We start from the raw sequence: 21,563 nt of genomic DNA, 5'->3' as shown, positions 1-21,563 counted from the left end.
GGGAAGGTCACAAGTAGGCTGGAAGCCCGTGGCAAGAGCTGAAGCTTGATGATGTCCTTCAGCTGCAGTCAGGAAAAAAGTTCTAAGGAGAAAGGAGAGCAATTGTTGACCCAGCAGCTACTTGGAGGATCTCCCTCGGAGAAGGCCCATTTTTAAGGAGCTTAAGTCAGGCCCACCCATGATAATCTCCCATTAACTAACTTTTTTTTTTTTTTTTGAGACGGAGTCTTTTTTTTCTTTTTGAGACAGGATCATGCTCTGTTGCCCAGGCTGGAGTGCAGTGCCACAATCATGGCTCATTGCAGCCTCCATTTCCTGAACTCAAGTGATCCTCTTGCCTCAGCCTCCTGAGTAGCTGAGACTACAGGCATGTGCTACCACACTCAGCTAATAAAAAAAATTTTTTTTTTTTTTGGGTAGAGATCAGGTCTTGCCATGTTGCCCAGGTTCCATTGATTAACTTAAAGTCAACTGATTGGGAACTTTGTTTTATTTATTCATTGTTTTGAGACAAGGTCTGGCTCTATCGCCCAGGCTGGAGAGCAGTGGCGTGATCTCAGCTCACTGCAACCTCTGCCTCCTGAGCTCAAACCATCCTCTCACTTCAACCTCCCAAGTAACTGGGACTACAGGCACATGCCACCACACCCAGCTAATTTTTTGTATTTTTTGAAGAGATGGGATTTTGCCATGTTGCCCAGGCTGGTCTCGAACTCATGAGCTCAAGCAATCCACCCGCTTCAGCCTCCCAAAGTACTAGGATTACAGATGTGAGCCACCTCACCCAACCTGACTGGGAGCTTTAAATCACATCTGTAGAATTCCTTCACTGAAACACCCAGATTTGCATTTGATTAGATGCCTCAGGGAAGGTGTGTGAGTATTATAAAATGGCTGCTGCCTCCTTTCTGTCTTCCAACTCTTGAGCAAGAATATTCCCATTGGTCCAACATAAATGGAAACTAACTAGAAAGAGAAATCTGTGGGCTAGAGTTGAGCCTAGCCAAGCTGATACATTAAAAAGCCATTACATCCATACTTTTTTCCCCATAAACTAAATTTGAGTTGTGTTCCATCACTTGGCATGAAAAAGCTTCTGATTCAGTTGCCATTTACTTATTGAGTGCCTTATACATATTATCTCACTTAATCTTCTTATACACAAATGAGCTAGGTATTATTTGCAATTTTGAAGACTGAAGCTCAGAGGTTAAAAAAACTTTTTCAAAAGCTCAGAGCTTCAAACAAAGTTTGTCTTTCCATAGCTGATGCTATGATACCAATCTTTGCGAAAAAGGAGGCACCTGGTTGGAATATGAATTCCTCATGCAGTTTGGAAGTTGAGTTCAGCAAATTTTTATTTTAGCTAAAAAAAGTCCAAAACTTGATGTACTTTATTCATCTGATGACAGAACAAGGCTAAGAAATATATTTTTATCTTCATGACCCAATGCTTGGCCCAGATGTATTATTTGGCTCGTGTAATGAACTGTTTGGTCTGTTTCCCCTGTTGCGTTTGTGTCTGTGTTTTTGAGATGATCATTTAAGGTTTTAACTTTTATTTGGAAGCCTCTTCTTCCCTGAAATACCTTAGATCTTCAACTTTCCTACAAACATCAGCTGCAATCACAACGTCAAGTAGATGCTGTATAAACCTCTTGCAAGAGCAGTGAGGAAAAAAGGAATGTACAAATGAACAATATCAGAAATGAAAGAGGAGACATCATTACAGCTTTGACAGACATTAAAAAGATAAGAGGAAAGTAGGAAAAGTTTTATGCCAACAAATTCCATAACTTCCACGAAATGGACACATTCCTTGAAAATAGATACATAGCATGTGAGACATTTTAGCTGGGATCCCAGATAGTTAAATCTCCTAACTGCCAAATCTTAAGGGCACTTTTGGGATTTTACTTTACCCTTTAGTGAATTTGACACTGCTGACTACATCCTTCTTAAAATCTTCCTGTTTTGGCTTCCATGAAACACTGTTAGTGTTTCTCCATGTAAACTTCGTTTCCCTCCTTCTTCCTTTCTGCTTAATTACAGAAATTCTATAACTTTTTATTTTGAGACAGAGTCGTACTCTGTCGCCTAGGCTGAAGTGCAGTGGTGTGACACGGCTCACTGCAGCCTCGACCTCCCCAGGTTCAGGTGATCCTCCCACCTCAGCCTCCTGAGTAGCTGAGACTAGAAGTGTGCACCACCATGCCAAGCTAATTTTTGTATTTTTCATACAGATGGAGTTTTGCCATGTTGCCCAGGCTGGTCTTGAACTCCTGTAACTACCATTCGTATGCTGATGGCTCCGAAATCTGCAGCCCCAATTGCTTTCTTGATTCTCAATTTGACTCAATATCCAACTTTTATCAAGACAATTATCTATGCTGGCCATTTAATCAATGAGTGCCCGCTACCTCTCGGATGTGTTCAGACCCTTCAAACTCATTTCCTCCTTGTCTGCTATACTACCCAGTTTTCATTTGGGAACTGTCCCTCCCCCATTCTCAGCCCTTTTCAGTCAGGAAGAGTCCTCCTCCCCCTCAGCCTCTACATACGCATGTGATCTGATTTTATCCCCTCCAGCCCATCTTCCACACTGTGAACAAATATATCTCATAATGGTGGTGGTTTAAAAGCCTAGGCCCAAGTATTTGACACCCCTCCATTGAGAGGCGGGGTGTCTACCATGAAATCTGAGCAGGCTTGTGACTGCATTGACCAGTAAAGCCCTGCAGAAGTGACACTGTGTAATTTCCAAAGTTAGGGCAGAAAAGTCCACGCAGCTTCCACCGGTCCTGCAATGTTCATTTTCTGAGGGCCTCCTCTCAGGAAGTTCCCTCTCAGAAGCCAGCTGTCATATTGTGAAAAGTCCAAGTCACATGGGGAGGCCATGCGTAGGTGCTTTGCTGACCCATCCTAGTTGACCCAGCTTTCAAGTTACCCCAGTCCAGGCAGGCTGATATTCCTGAGAATCTTCTCAGAAGTGGGTCCTCTAGCCCCAGCTCTTCCAACTGTCAGCCATTCCAGTCTCCCGAGCTGAGGCTCCAGATACAAGGAGCAAAGAAGAATTATCTCAATGTGCTCTGTCCAAGCTCCTGACCACAGAATTTGTGATCAGAAAAAAATGGTTGTGTTAAGCTGCTAAACTTGGGGGTAATTTGTGACACAGTGATAGTAACTGAAACACTTATGCCACAACCCTGCTTAAAATGTTCTAGTGATTCTGCATCACCACCACCGAGATGAAGTCCAAATTCCTTTGCCATTCAGTACTAGATGCCTGGCCACCCCACCAGATCCATCTCTGTCTGTGCCCACACAAGCCCTAGTGCCAGCCACACTGCAATTCCTGGAATCATCCCTACTTCCCTGGGCTCCCATGCCTTTGTACATTTTGTTGCTCTGCCTGGATGTCTTCCTGACATCCAAGATATTCAGCAAATCATCTGGAAAACTGGGGGATGCAAATCCACTGACTTCCCTGAAATCCTTTTTCTTCAGGAGGAATGATTGACTGGCCCTAAGACAGTTCAAGTGCTCTGCAAAAGAATATTCACAGAATGTGGGTTATTTCCTGGGTCTCTGAATAAAATAATGGTTATATAGAATTGATTCTGGAGCCAGATTGCCTGCATTCAGCTGCCAGCTCTACCACGGATTAGTGGGTAGCAGCCTGTTTAACTTCTCTGTGCTTCAATTTCCCCATCTGTAAAATGGAATAATAAATAATACTTTGTACAGTTATGGTAAGGATTAAAAGAGTTAAAATGTGTAAAGGGTTTAGAATGATGCCTGGCAGAGAGTGCTTGGATAAATAAGGGTTTGTTGAAAATAAAACAAATCTGCAAATAGTTAACTGTAGTCATTGCTCAAGTCCCTTTGAGTATCGCCTTCTTTGGGACACCTCCCTGAGGCCTCCCCCACGCTAGCTGGCTTCACAGATAGGTCCATGTTGTCGCAGCACCTCCGACACATCCCAGCTGCAACATTCCTCACCGTCTCTGTAAGTCTGTCTTTGTAGTTGTTAGCATCTCTCGGCTCATTTCTTAGATTCTTGAAGGCAGAGCCTGGATTTTACTCATTTCTCTCTCCCTGGAATCTGAGTCTTACTAGGCCTTCAATAAGTGTGTATTAAATGGAATCTTGCTTTGATTTTAATAAACACAGTAACTCCAGGCCGGAAAAGGCTAAGCGAGTTCTTCTAAGCCATACAGGTAATTAGTGGCTGAACAAAGACTAAAAATTTAACCCTGTTCTTCTGACTGCCAAACCTAAGCTAATGACTCGTGTCTGTGTGTGTATGTGTCTGTGTCTGTGTACACATGCATGTGTGTGTCCACCAGTATCATCACTAACCCCTGGTCATTTGCTTTTAAAATTATTTTATTCAGAGACTTATACAATAACCCTTGTTCTTTTAGGCTCTTCTGAGACCCTGGGTTGTTTATAATAATAGAGTCGATCACTACTATTCCTGAAGGGAGGATATTGCACCCTTCCAATTATTCAGACGATATGCTGGTTGTCTGGATAATTCTGAAGCCTTGAACCCCTCCCTAACGTTAGAGGCGGTAACTTTCATCCGTTTACTTTTCCCAGGTGCGGAGGCAAAGGCAGCCTTATTCAGAAAATCGAATTCAATACAGGACCTCAAGCTGCCGGCTGTTGCTTCTACCAGCTGCCCCATTATTAACGCCAGACGGCGCTGTGTCCTCACTGGCTCTTTAATCACCACGTCAGGTTCACAAAAGGCCCAGGTTTCCTCCAGCATAGTTCAGGGGATGGTGAACGCTTCCCAACATGCCTGCAACAGGCGCATTTCTTTCTGCTTTTGGTGCGTGTGTGTAGGGAAGTGTCCCATTTTTAACCAGTCTTGCGGAGACCTGGCCTGGTGTTTGAAAATCTGTTTCCTCTATTATCGATCCGATCCCAGGATTGCTTTTTCTCTGACACTTGAAACAAATTCACTCATTTTTTTTTTTTTTAAGTGAAAAAAATTTTAAACCAAATAGAGCTGGGGGGGTCTCGCTACGTTGCCCAGGCTGGTTTTGAACTCCTGGGCGCAAACAATTCTCCCACCTTGGCTTCCCAAAGTGCTGGGAATACAGGTGGGAGCCACTGCGCTCACCATAAACAAAATCATTTAAATCACAACGCACTGAAGGCCGACTAGGTGTTAGGCGCCGCGCGATCCCTTGTCCCCCTGTCCCTGGCCAAAGGCATGCTCTAGATTAGGGGACTCCTTCTTGAGGCTTTCCCGACAGTGTCAGCCAAGCACACACTCCCAGTTCGCAGGGCTTCGTGGTCAAGGTTCCCCGTTCACCTGTCTGGAGGGCGAGGTGTGTCCACCCCTTCCAGCACCTGGGCAACCAGCTCCCCTTGCGGTTCTCTTCCACTGCCTTCCCTTCGCCCTGATTTTCCATTCCTTGTGAGTGGTGGTTTTGGTTGGGGGGAGGGGACGGGGAAGGGGCCTGGCGAGGAGGGGCGTCAGAGCGCTGTCACAGGGTGTCGCGCCGCCCTCCCCGCCCCTCCACCGGGCGTGTGGGGACGCCGGAGGGCGGGAGTCTCCGCGAGCCGCGCGGCGCACGGAGCACTGCGGCCGCCTGAGTTCGGCGCTGAGCCCGGAGCCCGCAGCCGGCCGTTTCCTGCTCCCGTGCGCTGGGCGCCAGCTCCGGCCGTGCTGCCCGGCTGCTTGAGAGCACACCCGACCATGGAGCCCTCGCACAAAGACGCCGAGACGGCGGCGGCGGCGGCAGCGGTGGCGGCGGCGGACCCCCGGGGGGCGTCCTCGTCCAGCGGAGTAGTGGTGCAGGTCCGCGAGAAGAAGGGCCCCCTGCGCGCCGCCATCCCCTACATGCCCTTCCCCGTAGCCGTCATCTGCCTCTTCCTCAACACTTTCGTGCCGGGACTGGGTAAGACACGGCGGTCGCGACCCTTGCGACCTCGACCCCGCAGCGGGAGGGCGTAGGGGGACAGACGGGCGCTGCCGGAGACCTCCTGGAGATGCTGCGCGCTCCAGTGCTGCGACCACGCGCGCCCGCCGGCTCCCGGCGTCCCCTGGCAGATGGCAGAAGCTCGTGGAGTGGGCACCCTAGAGGGGAGAGGCTGCTCTGGGGTCTCCGACCCGCAGGCGGGGCCCCAAAGAGCGGAAACTTTGCGGCCAATGTTGGAGCCCGAGGCGGCGGCCGGAATGGCTCTGCCGGCTTCGGGGAAGGGCTCCAGTCCGGGCGTCCCGATTGCCGCTCCTCTCCGTCGCGCGCATCGGTCCGCGAGCCCATTTCTCCGAAAGGAATGGGGTTGAGGCAGAAGGAGATCTTGGGCTTCGGTGGCAAGGATCAAACTCCCGGGCGTCGAAGTCAGCTGAGCAGGGGAAAGGGGACAAACTGGGCTACAGACACCCGCAGACCCCTCTGATTCGCGGGATGCGGACCGTGTGGGGACGAGAACTCTAGCCAGAGTCTCCTTCGCCTCATTCAGGGGTGCCTGCACTTCCGCGAGCACCCCGCACGGCTCCAGGGGGATGGGGGATGATTTTATTAGTTTGGATGCACGTGGCCAGAGATGAACCCATAGCTCCCCCGGATCCCTTCCATTCCTGAGAAGTAGAGAGTGCGCCGATGTAATTCTGTGCAGGACTCTGGCAGCCGGCAGGGGTTCTGGTGGCATCTATGTCCCATGTTTTAAAGCGGAGGACCCTTACAGAGATGGTGCGGGAGGGTGAACGGAGGCAGGGAATGAGAAGTTTTCCTGACCCTCCCTCCCTTAACTCCACCCCCAAGTCTCTGCCTGCACGCCCCTCCCTTCCTCCAGCTTGGCACTGGCTGCTCCTACGTGCTGGGAGGTGCCCCCCTCTCTCCCATGCCCGCCCGAAGAGGCAGGCGCCCTAGTGCCCTCTCCGGGAGAAAGCGTGCCCCTGTCGCCGAGCCCGTTGCCAGCGTATGGCTCCAAGTTCCCAAGAGCAGAGGCCAGCTGGAAGGGTTTTTCAGTTTGACTTTGGCCTTTCTCACGGTCTGCTCGCTCTTAGCCTGCTCAGCAGGGGCCTCTGCTGCGGTGATAGCCAAGGCCACAGCCACCCACGCAGGACCCGTTCACTTTCCCCTCCGAGCTTACTTGTCTTTCTACCCCAAAGGGCTGCTCCGCCAGAGCAGCCTATCTGAGCAGTAAGTTAGGTGGTCTTTAGTTGGGCTTCTATCTCCTGGGATGCTTCCAGCAGCCTGTCCCCCTGGCTGGTGTCATCAGATCAGCTCTCTTTGCACATTTAGATACTGCAAGGAGACAAGCTGATGTTAATTTAGTTTTATCAGAAATTCCCACCTGCTGGAGTAAAAAGAGACTGCCTGCCCCTCCCTCTGGCGGATATGAAGATCCTCCTGAGCCAGCATGCATCTTGATTCACCTTTTTTTTTTTTTTTTTTAAAGTGGTGAGGTAAATGCCACCCTATGGTCTTTTGAGGAAACAAATGCATTGGTGCCAGGTGAGAGGGGCTGCACCAAGTCACTGCTGCACGAGGAAACCACCTTGTGGGAGACCAGCCCCAAGAGACAGCAGCTGCCCACCCATGCACCTAGGTGTGCCCTCCTGTGTCTCCCCTCACTAGGTGCCTTTCCTAGCCTTAGCCCTGCTGCATTGACAGCATCGGCTGCAGGGCATCGTCCATTCCGCTGACCCCTGACTCTTTGCCCTGGGGATCCAGCTTTTCTCTTTGTGAGATCAGAATCCTATGGGATTTTTGTGAAACAAACAAACAAATGAAACAAACCATTATAAGAAACCAGGAGAAAATAAAGGAAAGACATGCAAACCACAAAAGTAATAAAACAGGTGAGCTTTAGGTGCACAGATTTCTGAATTTTCAGTGACATAATCCTGGCTTTTTTTTTTTTTTTTTTCATTTTGCTTTGGTTGCTATTGTACGGTTTCCTGGGTGCACAGGCTCCAGCTCCTCTCCACACAGAATGATCCTTAATGGTGGTTCTCATCTGTAAGTCAGGCACACCTATCTCTTGGCGTTACTGAGAGTATGAAACGTGATTACCTAAAGCCCAGTGTCTTGTGCATAGGAAGCTCTCTGGGGATGGTGGGTCCGTCTTGCTCTTCTGCAGAGTTGAGCACTGGTCCCATCTCTGGGTGGGGGTCACTGCAGCAGGGGCAGCACTGCCCTCTGGACTACTCAGAAGCAAAGGCTCCTTGAGTGCTTTTGATCTCTCTGCTCCCCTCTCCACCTGCAGTGGAGTCCCAGGCAACAAAGCAGCTCAGACCAATCTTGCAGGTGGTTTTATTGCTCTCCTCTCCCAGGAATGGTTTAAATGGCCCCAGCTCTTGGAAATCCACCACTTGGCCCAGATCCACTTCTCCAAGGCCTGCTGGCTAGTCTGAAGCTCCTGGGACAACTGAATATTCATGGCTGATTCTGCCCTTTGATGAAATGCAGCTTCTTTCAATTCACTCATTCATTTGACCAACACAGGCACCTACCACATGCCAGGCATTGACTGGGGTTGTGATGATGAATAAATCAGTCAGGGTGTCATAGACTGTTGAGGAAAATTGATGCCAACTTTGTCTGAATTTGATAAGTGCTAGGATGGCAGCAGGAACAGAGTGTTGTAGCAGAACTTAATTCTTCCTGGGTGTGAAGGAAGGGGGCTCAGAGAAAGCCTCCCTGAGGGAGTAGTGTTAGGTTAGACCTTGCTGAGAAGATCTATCACATGGCCTAAGCACTTGCCATCACACTAAACTCCCATTCTGGAAATTGCTGAGACCACTGGCCCAAAGATCTCTTCTTTTTTTCTGGAAACTTCCTTCCCTGCAAGTACTCTCTTTGATTGCAGATTGGATGAGAGGGCCGTCTTTGCTGAATGAAGGCTTGTTTATTTTTTTTCCCTCTGATGTAGGTGTCTCACGTCCATTCAGTCTTCAGGACCTGCCACAGAGAAGCCCCATCCTTAAAATTCCCCAGTGCCTTCTCCACCCAAGCAACAGTGCTCTCGGATAACACTCATATCATGAGTGGGATGTGCCCTCTCTTAGGGAGTGGCTGGAAAGGAGAAGTGATTTATAATCACTCCAACTCCTCACTGGAACAATGAAAAACAGTTTTTACAAATGGACATTAGTAAAGAGAGTCACCTTTAGTCCTACTCAGTGAAACTCTACTAATAAAGACCACCGTTGGTACTTTCATGTTCCAACAATTAGGGTGTTTATAAGTATATACACAATTATTCATACTTGTAATGAAAGTTCATTGTTACGCCCCCAAATGGCCAGAGAGTTTGTCCAGTGGTCAAGGGTATCGTTATACTTTTGTATTTAAAAATTATATCTATCTTGATTTGGTGAAACGAAAATGTTGATATCTCAGTGACAGGGAAAGTCAAAGGGAGAAGGACCTTCATTGACCTTTAACCACTCCACTGGACTCAGGACATCAGATAGGAACAATCTATTCCTAACACACTGCCTACCTTTGATGCTGCTAAAGTCTTGCTTGCTAAATAAGAGCACCACAGGCTGGCTCTGCTTCTTCTCTCTCTCTTTCCTCTAGACCCAAGTCTCAAACTGATGATTAATCATGTCCCACCTCCCGGCATCTTTTGTATCATAGATTTTTTGTTGCTGTTTTGAGACTTTATTCTTTGTCTATCTAAGTAGATCTTAAATTCCTTGGGAGCAGCAACTGTTTTAAATGTCTTCTTGAAAGAGTACGTTATCCACAAATACATATAGACTTGAATTATACTCCTGGAATAGGCATTAGAGAACATCTGGTCCAAAGCCTTTATTCAATATAAAAGGGAAGTAGGCCTGAGGATGCAAGGACCAAGGAAGTTTACAGCCTACTAAACCTTTGGAAGGAAGTTCCTGAAGAGGTTTTTCAACAAAGTAAGGGAGTAAACGGAGAAAGGAGATATGAGATTCAGGAAACAGAGGATCCTATACAGAGTAGCCATGAAAAGCAACCCCAGGATGAAATTATTCCGCAGAACCAGAGAGTAGTTACTTTTCATTAGAGTGGAAGGAAAGAGGTCTCTGAAGGTGACATGAGAGAAGGACATTCGAGAGAGTAGAGAGTATTATTAGGACACTGCAAAAAATTAAGTTTGTAATGAAAAGCAGAAATCAAGCCAAAAAAACCACCCAAACAAAACAGAAGGCAATTAGTAATTGCAGTAAAGACAAAGAGCCATGCAAAAGCATTAAGATTCAAAAATAAGGCAGTTTGCCCAATCAGGTCAGAAGGACAGCAGGCTTCAAAAGGAAAAAAAGAGTCCAAACAATAAATGGAGTGGGAAGAAATTTGGAGGATATTAGGGATATGATGTAGAAGGCAAATTTTCTTCTATCAACAAGAAAAAAGAAACATAATTGGAAACTTCTGGAAAAACAAAATATTTCTTATGAAAGGGATAGCCCGAATATGAAGCAGTCCAAAATGTGGCCTGATTTTGAGCATGTGGTGGAGTGTAAGAAAGGCTCTAAGCACATAGGGTCTGTCATTGAAACAGTGGTGCATGATATGAACTCTTTGGCTCTGCAGTAAAGAATATTTGCTTAGTCATAATGTAAATGCTGCTTAGTGGCTTTCAACTTCTAAAATCAACAACAAAGCACTGAAGACTACTTAAGAATAGCTATAAAGAAGTATGTAAAGAGTTTCTGGCTTGACAATATAAAAGAAGTTGGAGAGTAGAAGAAGAGAGAAGAGGAATTGTGATAGATTAAATTGTTGTTCCCAATTATTCACTGTTCTCCCTGAAAGAGGATTTCACACCCCCACCTGATGCCATATGGCTTGCCTGCCCTTGTAGGAGAATATTTCCTCCCCTGTCCACTGATAATCCGGTTTGGCCACGTGACTCGCTTTGGCCAATTGAATGTGAGTGGAAATGACATATTCCATGTGGAACAGACACGTTAAGAGGCGGTGTGAGGTTCTGCCATTGTTCTTTTCCCTCTCTCATGAAAATAGCAGGTCTCAGATGGGGGATGCCCTTCAGCTAGTTCCCAGAATAAACAACACATCAGAAGCAGGCCATGGCATGGCATGTGAATCAGAAATCAGCCTGAGTTGCTGAGATTTTGTGGTTGTGGGTCTTGTTATTGTCCCAGCATGACATATGCAAAGCTGACTTACAGCAGATGGTAGGGTAGAGGCATGAATACCCTAATCATACAAAATGGGAGTCAAGAGATGCTGTCTGTAATTAATAGATCAAGAAATAAAAGGCACCAAGGTGACCAATAGACGAACTGAAATAGTTGATGTGTTGGGACAGTGAGATGATAGTGATCTGCTGAAATAATGTGGGAACAAGAGTAAAAGTGCAATTGAGGGGTGATATAAGCAAGCTGGCTTGTACGTATTACAGCAGAAAGTGGATAAGTGATGTCTAAAGTTGATAAAACATGAAAAAGCAATATAAGTGTACTCTTTGGAGACTGGGGAAGCACCAGAATTCCCAGTCTTTCTGGCATCATCAATTTTTCTGTCTATTGGCTCATTCCCAGCAGCACACATCCATGCTGAATTTGTCTACCTTTTAAAAATAGCCTCTCCTGATCCAATATCCCCTCTGACCTGTGCCCATTTCTTTTCTCCCTTTCACAGCAAAATTCCCTGAAAGAACTGTCTGTATTTGTTGTCTCCAATCCCTTCTCTCTCATTTTCTTGTGAACTCACTTTAATCATGTTTTTGCCTCCATCACTCACTTACACTGCACTTGTCAGGGTTGCCAGTCTCCTCCAGGTTGCTAAATCCAGTGTCCAGTTCTCTGTCTTCCTCTTCCTGGACCTATCAGCCGTGCCGGCCAAAGGGGCTCACTACCTCCTCCTGAAATGCTTTATTTACTTGGCTTCTACAGCACCACTCCCTCCTAGTTTTCTTTTTACCTCAAGGCTCTTTCTCTGTTTCCTTTGCCTCTCTTGACAACCTCTAAACTTTAGGGCTCCCCAGGGCGCTTGGTCTTCTTGACCTGGATCTTCTCTTTTCTGCCTGTATTTACTCTCACAGTGATCTTGCCCAGTCTCTGGGCTTTCAATTGCATTTTTATGATGATGACTCCCCAGTTTTGACCCCCAGCTCAGGCCTCTTCCCTGAACTCCCGAGTTATATATCCAACTGCCTTCTCATTGTCTCCACTTGGAAACTAAAAGGCATCCTAGGCATAACACATCCAAAACCAAACTCCTGGTCTTCTTTCCCAGACCTGCTTCTCCCTCTTCTTTCCCCATCTCAGCAAATGGAGGACTCCCAGTGGCTCTGGCCAAAAACTGAGATTCAACTCTTTTTTTTTTTTTTTAACCCCATGCCCAATCTGTTAGGAAGTCCTCTTGGTCTGCTTTCCAAGCCTGATCAGTATCTGACCACTTCTTACCACTCTCTGGTTCAAGCCTCCATGTTCTTCTGTATTATTGCAGTAGCTTCCTACATGGTCTCCTTGTCTGTACTCATGTCCCTTACAGTCTGTCCGCAACATGGCAACCAGAGTACTACTTTTTAAATACGAGTGAGTCAGACTGTGTCACTTTTGAGCTCAAAACTTTCTAATGGCTCCCATGTCACTCAGAGTAAAAGCTCGAGTCTTTATTATGACCTGTAAGGACCTAAGCCAGAACTTTCCAATAGAAATATAATATAAGTCACATAGGGAATTTAAAATTTTTCTAGTACATACCTATATCATAAAAAGTAAAAAGGAATAGATGAAGTTAACTTTAACAATATGTTTCATTTAACCTAATATATTAAAAATATTACCAACATATAATCAATATAAACATTATTCATAAGATGTATTTTCTTTTTTGCATACTAAGTTTTCAAATCCGGTGTACATTTTACACTCATAGCACATCTCAATTTGGACCTGTCCCATTTCAAGGATAATTTCAAGTGGATGTATTAACAGCATCTGAATTTCTTCTGAGAAATGGCAAGGGACCCAGCTGTCATGGGAGTGGTCAGTTAACAGATGATACGGTGGAAGTTTGTGTCTCAATGAAGGTTAGATAGCTTGCTAAGCAGTGGAGGGCTTGCTTCTGAGTGCCTTCAGCAGCATTTCACTCTTAACATGCTCCTACTGTGTGCCAGGTCTATGATCAGAGCTGAGGCACAAAGACAAAGAAGATGTGGTCCCTGCCAAGGAGCTGACAGTCTAACGGGAAGGCAGATGCTAATGAATACAGACAGTAGTGTGTGCTTTAATGGAGGAAAGGATGGGCCATTGGGGCCCATCTCATCCAGTCTGCAGTGGTGAGGCAATGCTTTCCTGGCAAACTTGACCATCTGGGAGATGAGCAACAGACTGAACAGAATGACCTCGATGGTCTAAATCAAATGCCGTTTCGAGTTCAACATTAGGTTCATGATGCCACAAAGCATCATGAAAAGGGAGGTCAACTAGAAGCCAGGAGGCGTCAGACCTAATTCTGGCTCCTCAGTAGCATGGAACCTTGAGCAGGTCACTTAGCCTCTCTGAACCTCAGTTTTCTCACTTATAAAATGAAAATAATAATCTCTACTTGGGCATCTCACAAAGTCATTGTGCCCCGTTAACTGTAAAGCACTCCACAGTCAGAAAAGGTTATTGTTACCAATTAATATTAGCAAAATCCCCTTTGCGCTTTTAAATTTGTAAATTGACAATTTCTAATTATATAAATTTGTGGGGTACAAAGTGATGCTATAATTTATGAATACAATGTGGAATAATTACATCAAGCTAGTTAATGTATCCATCATCTCAAATACTTAACAGATTTTATGGTGAGAAATTTGAAGTTTACTCCCTTAGCAACTTTGAAGTGTATGATACTCTATTATTAACTATATTTACCGCACTGTGCAATAGAACTCAAAAAAGGGAAAAAAATCAAACTTCTGCTGTGATTTTGTACCTTTTGACCATCATCTCTCCATTTCCTTCGCCCACCTCAGTCCCTGGCAACTACCATTCGACTCTCTTCTTCTATGACTTTAATTCTTTTAGATTCCACATCTATGTGAGAACATGCAGTATTTGTTTTTCTGTGCCTGACTTATTTCACTTAGCACAATGTTTTTCAATTCCATTCATGTTGTTGCAAGTGATAGACTTTCCTTTTTTAAGGCTGAAAATACTCTATTGTGCATATATAGCCCCTTTTCTTTATCCGTTCATCTGCTGATGGACACTTAGATTGATTCCATAACTTAACTGTTGTGAGCAGTGCTATAGTAAACATGGGGTGCAGACATTTCTTGAATAAACACATTTCAAATTTTTGGGTAAATACCCAGAAGTAGGATTGTGGGTCATACGGTCATTCTATTTTTAGCTTTTTGAGGCACCTCCATACTATTTTCCATAATTGTCCTATAATTCGCATTCTCACCAACACTGTACAAGGGTTCCCCTTTTTGCCACGTCCTCACCAACACTTATTATCTTTCATCTTTTTAATAAAAGTCATTCTGACATGTCCAAGAAGAGAAAATTATAGGCCCATATTCCTAATGAACATAGATGCAAAAATCTTCAACAAAATACTGGTGAACCAAATTCCACAATGCATTAAAAGGATCATCCACCATGATTAAGATTTATCCCTAGGATGCAAGAACCGTTCAACATATGCAAATCAGTAAATGTGATACATCACATTAACAGAATAAAGGACAAAAACCATATGATCATTACATTAGATTCAGAAAAAGCATTTGACAAAATTCAACATCCTTTTATGATAAAAAAAATCTCACCAAATTAGGTATAGAAAGGTCATACCTCAACACAATAAAGGCCACATATGAGAAGCCCACAGCTAACATTATACTCAACGTGAAAAGTTGAAAGCCTTTCCTCTAAGATCTGGAACAAGACAAGGATGCCCACTTTTGCCACTTCTATTCAACATAATGGAAGTCCTTGCCAGAGCAATTGGGCAAGAGAAGGAAAGAAAAGGCATCCAAATAGGAAATGAATAAGTGAAATTGTCATTGCTGATGACATAATCCTGTATATAGAAAACCTTACAGACTCCACCAGAAAACTGTTAGAACATATTGGAATATAATACAATTAAGTCGTTCGATACAAAGTCAACACACAAAAATCATTAGCAAAATCCCCTTTGTTCCCAGGATCATTCCTGGGGTATTTCTCTGAGTGGGAACTGGGGGTGGACAGGGTGACTAACAAGCACTTCCACCTTTTTTCAGCACCTCAGTTCCATGCAGCACATGGAGCTGAAACCTAGGAATTCCCACTGGGCACCCAACCAAACCTCCCACACGTGACGTGCTGGCTTGAAGGGGAAGGGCACACATCCTCCAGGGCTTAGTTCAACACACCAACTGGAAGCTTTCTCCACTGTACTCCCCAAACCCTGGGCCTGTGTAAGGGATGTGTCTCTGAGGCTAACTTTACAATTTGGTAAAAAAGGCTGTGGGGAACATCAAAGTGGTGACTGAGCGTGTGTGTGTGTGTGTGTGTGTGTGTGTGTGTCTGTGTGTGTGGGTGGACGTGCACCTGTGTGTTTATGTGCACAAATGTTCCATAGACTTTACCTATAGTTATTTTACAATAAAAATTAGAGCATAGTTTAGTTTCTAGGTCTGGATTTGAAAATCTCTGTGACCATATACCCTTGAGGCACACACTTGGTGGTTTATAGCATACTTGAAGCCCCACAGTCTGGGGCAGTGTGGGGTGGCAGGTGTGTCTTCAGCATGGGAACTTCGCAGTGAGAACCCATGAGAATTGGGTCCCAGGCCGAGCACATACTAGAAATGACATTCCTAGGGAAAAGTGGAGGCAATGGGAAGGAGACCATATTTTCCTAATCAAAAGGCAGGACACGGGGATTCATCATGCATTTATTTTATGACAGACCATAAATTACATTGATGAAGTAAATTTTCTTGAGAAGAATAAAATGAGATGAGGCCAGGACAGCCCCTGAACCTGGAATTTGTAGGGGCCATGGTCAGAGGCCCCTGTTGATCAGAGCACTCAGTCCAGCTCTGGTCTCTGTTGTCTGAGAAGTTTGATGCTGAGGCCAAGAGCAATTTGCTGTTTGTGGAAAAGATCCTGTCCTGAAACCTCAACAATGAAAATGGTTCAACTTTCCAAGGGCCAAGGAACTTTAGGATGGCTGCAACCCCTTCAATTTACAGACAAGGGAAGAAAGGAGGCCACCTACTACATCCAAGGCTCTAACCCACAATCTCACAGTCAGTTACCCTGGCTTCGGGGCCTCCCTGCCTGTCACAGTGCCTGGCTTATCCTGGAGGGTTAATTCATATTTGTCCAGTTAACTGAACACACTGCTGTTGATGAAGACCTGGTGAGGACTGCAGAGAACAACTGCATAGCCACATGACCTGTTGGTGACCACATCAGTGCCTGCCATCAGGACCCTTCTCCTCACTGCTCCATCCTTGCCCCTCCAGAACAACGTTATTGAGATATATTTACATACTATACAAGTCACTCTTTCAAAGTGTATAATTCCGCCCGGACATGATAGCTCATGCCTGTAATCCCAGCACTTTGGGAGGCCAAGGTAGGTGGATCACAAGGTCAGGAGATGGAGACCATCATAGCTAACACGGTGAAACCCCATCTCTACTAAAAATACAAAAAAATTGGCCGGGCGCGGTGGTGGGCGCCTGTAGTCCCAGCTACTAGGGAGACTGAGGCGGGAGAATGATGTGAACCTAGGAGGCAGAGCTTGCAGTGAGCCGAGATCGTGCCCCTGCATTCCAGCCTGGCCAACAGAGCAAGACTCCGTCTAAAAAAAAAAAAAAAATTAGCCAGGCGTGATGGTGGGCACCCAGCTGCTTAGGAGGCTGAGGCAGGAGTATCGGTTGAACCTGGGAGGTGGAGGTTGCAGTGAGCTGAGATCATGCCACTGCGCTCCAGCCTGGGTGACAGAGTGAGACTCTGTCTCAAAACAAACAAAACAAAAAAACACGCAAAGTATATGATTCAATGGCTTTTAGGAGATCTATAGCCTTTTGCTCCTTCCTCAGCCCTGTCTTCCAACCTCACTACTTGACCACTTTTCTTCCAGAACCTTGGAAGTTTAATGAGACAAGAACACTGTAATCCAGGTGCCCTTGGGGAAGGGTAATCGTTTGGAAACCCTTTTGCTGTTGCTGTCTCCAAGTTCTGCCAGTGCAGGAATCCACATCTCAGAAGACAAAGTTCACATTAGTGTTGCTGTTTGGCAAGACGCGAGCAGCCTCCAGGCTATGGAACATTGTTTGGGAGATTGTCATCTTCTATTTTCTGTTTCACTTGAAAAAGAAGCTTGTCACCAAGCAGAAAACATTCTCAATGAAAATGGAATAGCACAGAGCCAGTGGCACAAGTTGGAATGTGGGGCATGTTTGTGATGGAGTGAGTCACTCTCTCTGGGATGGATAAGTTCTGGCCCTGGTTGGGGATGTTGCATAGGTTTCAGAAGTGTCACTCTTAGGCCAAGCTGCAGAAGGGAGCACTGACAGCAGATCAAATGGAAATGGGTTCCCTGGGTCACATCTCAGAATGGCTGTGGTATAATGCTCTCATTTTGATTTTCTCTGTTAGCAGATTAAGCACATTTCTATTCATGTCTCAGCTCTGATCATTGGATCCTCCTCCCCTGAAATTCTTCAGGAGCTCCCTATTGTCCATTGAGCCAAGTTCACATTCCACATTGGACCCACGAGGGTCCAGCGAGCTTCACCCCTTCTTTCCCTCGCTTTATGTAGGCCTTTATCTGGGAACACTGTTGCTCCTGCTATACCCTTTGCCTAGTACACCTTCCTCTATCATCACTGTCTAACTCCTACCCAGCCTTCGAGACCCATTTTAAATGCCCTCTTCCAAAAGCCTTTCCTGACCATACCAGTGAGGTGGGCTCTTCCTTCTTCAGAATGGTCAGGTCACTTAAGACATTCCTCTTGCTCTCCTTGAGAATCTGGCTCTTTGGTTATCTTAATCCTTTTATGTGAAATCATCTCCTTGAGGGTAGGGGCTGTGCTTTACTTATCTTCTGTTTCCAATCGCAAGTAGCACCTTTCTAGTAGGTGTTTGCTGAAGTGAAGGTACATTTGATTTGCATATTAACTACTGGTAGGAGAGGTGGAACCAAGAGCAGGTCCTTGTTCTTTTAACCTAGTGGACCCTTCTCCAATGAACACAGGCTTTTTTGTCACTTCTTGGCCTTCCTAGCTCAGAGTTCTCAGGGCTTCATGCAGAATAGGGCAGATGTGCTGTCCTGCAGCATGTGTGTCTCTGAGGAGTCCTTGGTCCCCTTGGTCTCCAGGAACTGGAGCAGAGGAGAGATGTTGCTGGGACAGACGGTCTGGTCTGTAGGGGACTTCTTGGAGCAGTTATGATGTTACTGAGAAGAGCGGGGCCACTGTCTCTAATTACCCTGTGAACTTTCCAATTGTGTAGCTAACCACTGATGAGTGTGAGAAGAGTGGTGGAAGGAATCAATCTTAGTAAACCTCTTTAATAAAGATTGGTTTGGTCAATAACCATCAAATCTGTCTAGGGGGAAGTTGAATGAGGAGCAGGATATTTATTTGCATGACTGTAAAGTGTCTACCCTTGGAATGCTTCTAATTTACACGGGGGAACAAGACAGAGTGGAGAAACCAGAAAGCATCTTGACTGGGTGAACACAATTATCATCATCTGAACCCTGACAAAACTGTGCTAGGTGAAAGAACTCAGTCACAAAAGGCCACGCATTGTGTGATTCCACTGATACGAAATTTCCACAGTGGGCAACTCCATAGAGACAGACAGTATGTGGGGTGGGAGGTGAGTTTGGGGGGAAATGGGGAGTGACTGTTAATGGGTATAAGGTTTCTTTTGAGGGTGATGAAAATGTTCTAAATGTTCTAAAATTGATTGTGGTGATGGTTCCACAAAGCTGTGACTATACTAAAAGCCACTGAATTATTAAGTGGGTGCATTTTATGATATGAAAATTGTATCTCCAGCCTGGTGCGGTGGCTCACTCCTATAATCCCAGCACTCTGGGAGACCTCACCTGAGGTCAGGAGTTTGAGACTGGCCTGGCTAACGTGATGAAACCCCATCTCTACTAAAAATACAAAAATTAGCCAGGTGTAGTGGTGCATGCCTGTAGTCTCAGTTGCTCAGGAGGCTGATGCAGGAGAATCACTCGAACCCAGGAGGCTTAGGTTGCAGTGAGCTGAGATTGCGCCACTGCATGCCCTCTCGAGCCTGGGCGACAGAGTAAGACTCCATCTCAAAAAAAAAAAAAAAAAAAAAAAAAGAAAGTTGTATCTCAATAAAGCTGTTAAAAAACTAACATCATCAACAAGACATCATGTACCTCCTGGTATGATATCCTGAGAGGAACACTATATCGCTTTTGTAGTCTTCTAGCCAGGGGTTCATAAACTGGATCTGCTCATGGGGAAACATCAGACAAACCCAAATTGAGGGGTGTTCTACAAGGTACCTGGCCTGTATTCTTCAAAAGCATCATTGTCATAAAATATTAAGGGAGTCTAAAACGCATGACAGCTATATACAAAACATAATCTTGGATTACATCCTGTACTGGAAGAAAAGAGAATCACAATAGGACATTATTGAGACAATTGACAAAAATTAGAATACAGATTGCAAATTAGATGAAATATTGTATCAATATTTAGCTTCCTAAGTTTAACTGTGCTATGAATATATAAGAGAATATCTTTGTTCTTTGGAAACACATTGAAATGTAAAGAAATAAAGAGCCATGATGTCGGCAGCTTATTCACAAATGGTTCAGAAAGAAACAAATAAGAATGTGGAGAGAGAGAGAATGGCAAGACAAATGGAGTGAAATGTTAAAAGTTGGGAATCTGGGTAAAGCATAGACCAGAGTTCTTTGCATTATGTTTGCAACTTTTCTGCCAGTTTGAAGCTGTTTTAAAATAAAAAGTTGAATTTTTTGGCAAAAAAGCCAAACACACTCATGCAGTTCAGACATGGTGATTGCACCTAAATCCAAACTACTGTACTCTAAGCCAGTCACATCCTCTCTCTCATCACTTCCATAAGGTCTACCAGCCATAAGGAAGTCAGGAGCTACGTGGGGACCACAGGAAAAAAGTCAGGGCACAAGGTGGCATTGATTTGCAAGGTACAGACCCCAGAAGGAGATTTTTCCAGAGATCCTTACTATTAAAACCCTAAGGGCACACAAAAGTTTATTGCAGCCATTTGGGAGTATGAGGTATTTCTCTGCTCCATCAGCATAGGCTTGATGAACTAACTTAGTTAAAGTGAGTTTTTCGGGAGGCTGGGGTCATTGTGCACACCCGATTCCCTTCAGTGGCCCATGGATCTGAACAGGCTGCCTTGGCAGGCTTCCTTTGGAGCTGATCAGGAATCTGAATGCTTCAGTCAGAGCCAGAGCAGATCCCAATGCCGCAGAGCTATTTTGGAGAAGTCTTCGTTTTCTTCATTATTCCTCTTTTTGACTTAGTGTGGAGTCCAGAAGTTGTCCATGGACCTCAAAGAAACCACCTCAAATCAACAACCAGTGACTTTGCCATGCCAAGAGGGCATGGGAGAACTGCCCCTTTGCCTTGGCTGCTCTGAGAGGTCATGTGGGTTGAACACGCAAGTGGAATCCTTCCAGGAATTGCCCTGTGGCCTGACTCAGAAGGGAAAAAAGTAAACATTACCATCTTAGGCCCAAATCACTGGGGTTCTGAGGCTCAAGGCAGAAAGAGTGGCAGGCTCTGATGCACTCTCGCTCACGGGTCAGGCTTGGCCAAAAGGCTTGGGTGGTCTTGGGTCTGACTGCCCATGGCTGAACTCTGAGGCTGATACATCCTGAGAACAAGGGCCTCAGTGCTTGCGAATTGATTTGGGCTATAGAGAAAGAAAACTCAGGAAAGTCTTGAGTCTGGGGAGATACCCAATTACTTGGGCCCACTCTTGGGTGGGCCCATTGTGTGGTTTATTTTTCCTTCTAGTTTCCCTTCTGCTCCCAATACAACTCATGCCCCAGGATGTTCTAGATCTCTCTGTGTGAGTTTCCCTGAGGAATTAGGAGCTAGGTTACCCTGTTTCAAGATGTAGGTCCTCAAGAAATGCTTGGAGGTCAAGCAAAGCACTTCTTGAAGGAGGACTCAGGGAAGGGAGTGGGTTAGTGGCTATGTCTCCCAGGCTTATTTCCATCTCATTGTTTCTTATTCTTCATGGGGTTCCCTGCTCAGCATCATGGGACTGGCACTGCCACCAATCATGGGGGGGAAATCGTGTGATTCTTCACATGCATCTGAAGACAGTCAGCAATGGCTGGGATTGGTGGTTGGGTGATGGGTAGAACGGGTAGAACATGCATTAGAACCAGGCATCTACTCTTGGATTATCTGGTCTACCTGCCACTCTAATTTTGAGTTTTCTAACTTAGCATGTGGGTTAGTTTTATCTCTCTGATTATACCTTTTTTGTGTGACTTCCTCTAGTGGAGGGCCCACTGCAGAGCACCCAGTAGAATCCCAGCCCTACTTGCTGAGTGATAATGTGCTGGGAAATATGC

General features: G+C 45.4%; 1 protein-coding gene across 2 annotated transcripts in view; it reads left to right on the top strand.

Annotated features, from left to right (window-relative positions):
- Positions 1-5,390: 5,390 nt before the first annotated feature.
- The window catches only part of STUM (stum, mechanosensory transduction mediator homolog), a 63,768-nt gene continuing 47,595 nt past the window's right edge, over positions 5,391-21,563 (top strand). Inside the window, exon 1 of one of the 2 annotated variants that reach the window (XM_003893030.5) lies at positions 5,391-5,918. In XM_003893030.5, the coding sequence (XP_003893079.1) occupies positions 5,717-5,918 (202 nt within the window). In that variant the 5' untranslated portion in view covers positions 5,391-5,716. The remainder of the gene's footprint in view (positions 5,919-21,563) is intronic. The other variant, XM_017949061.3, reaches the window with a different exon arrangement.

This window comes from Papio anubis, chromosome 1, assembly GCF_008728515.1.
Source record: "Papio anubis isolate 15944 chromosome 1, Panubis1.0, whole genome shotgun sequence".
Lineage (NCBI taxonomy): Eukaryota > Metazoa > Chordata > Mammalia > Primates > Cercopithecidae > Papio > Papio anubis.
Note: the sequence above shows the minus strand (reverse complement) of the source record. Positions and strands in the feature narration are given on the sequence as shown.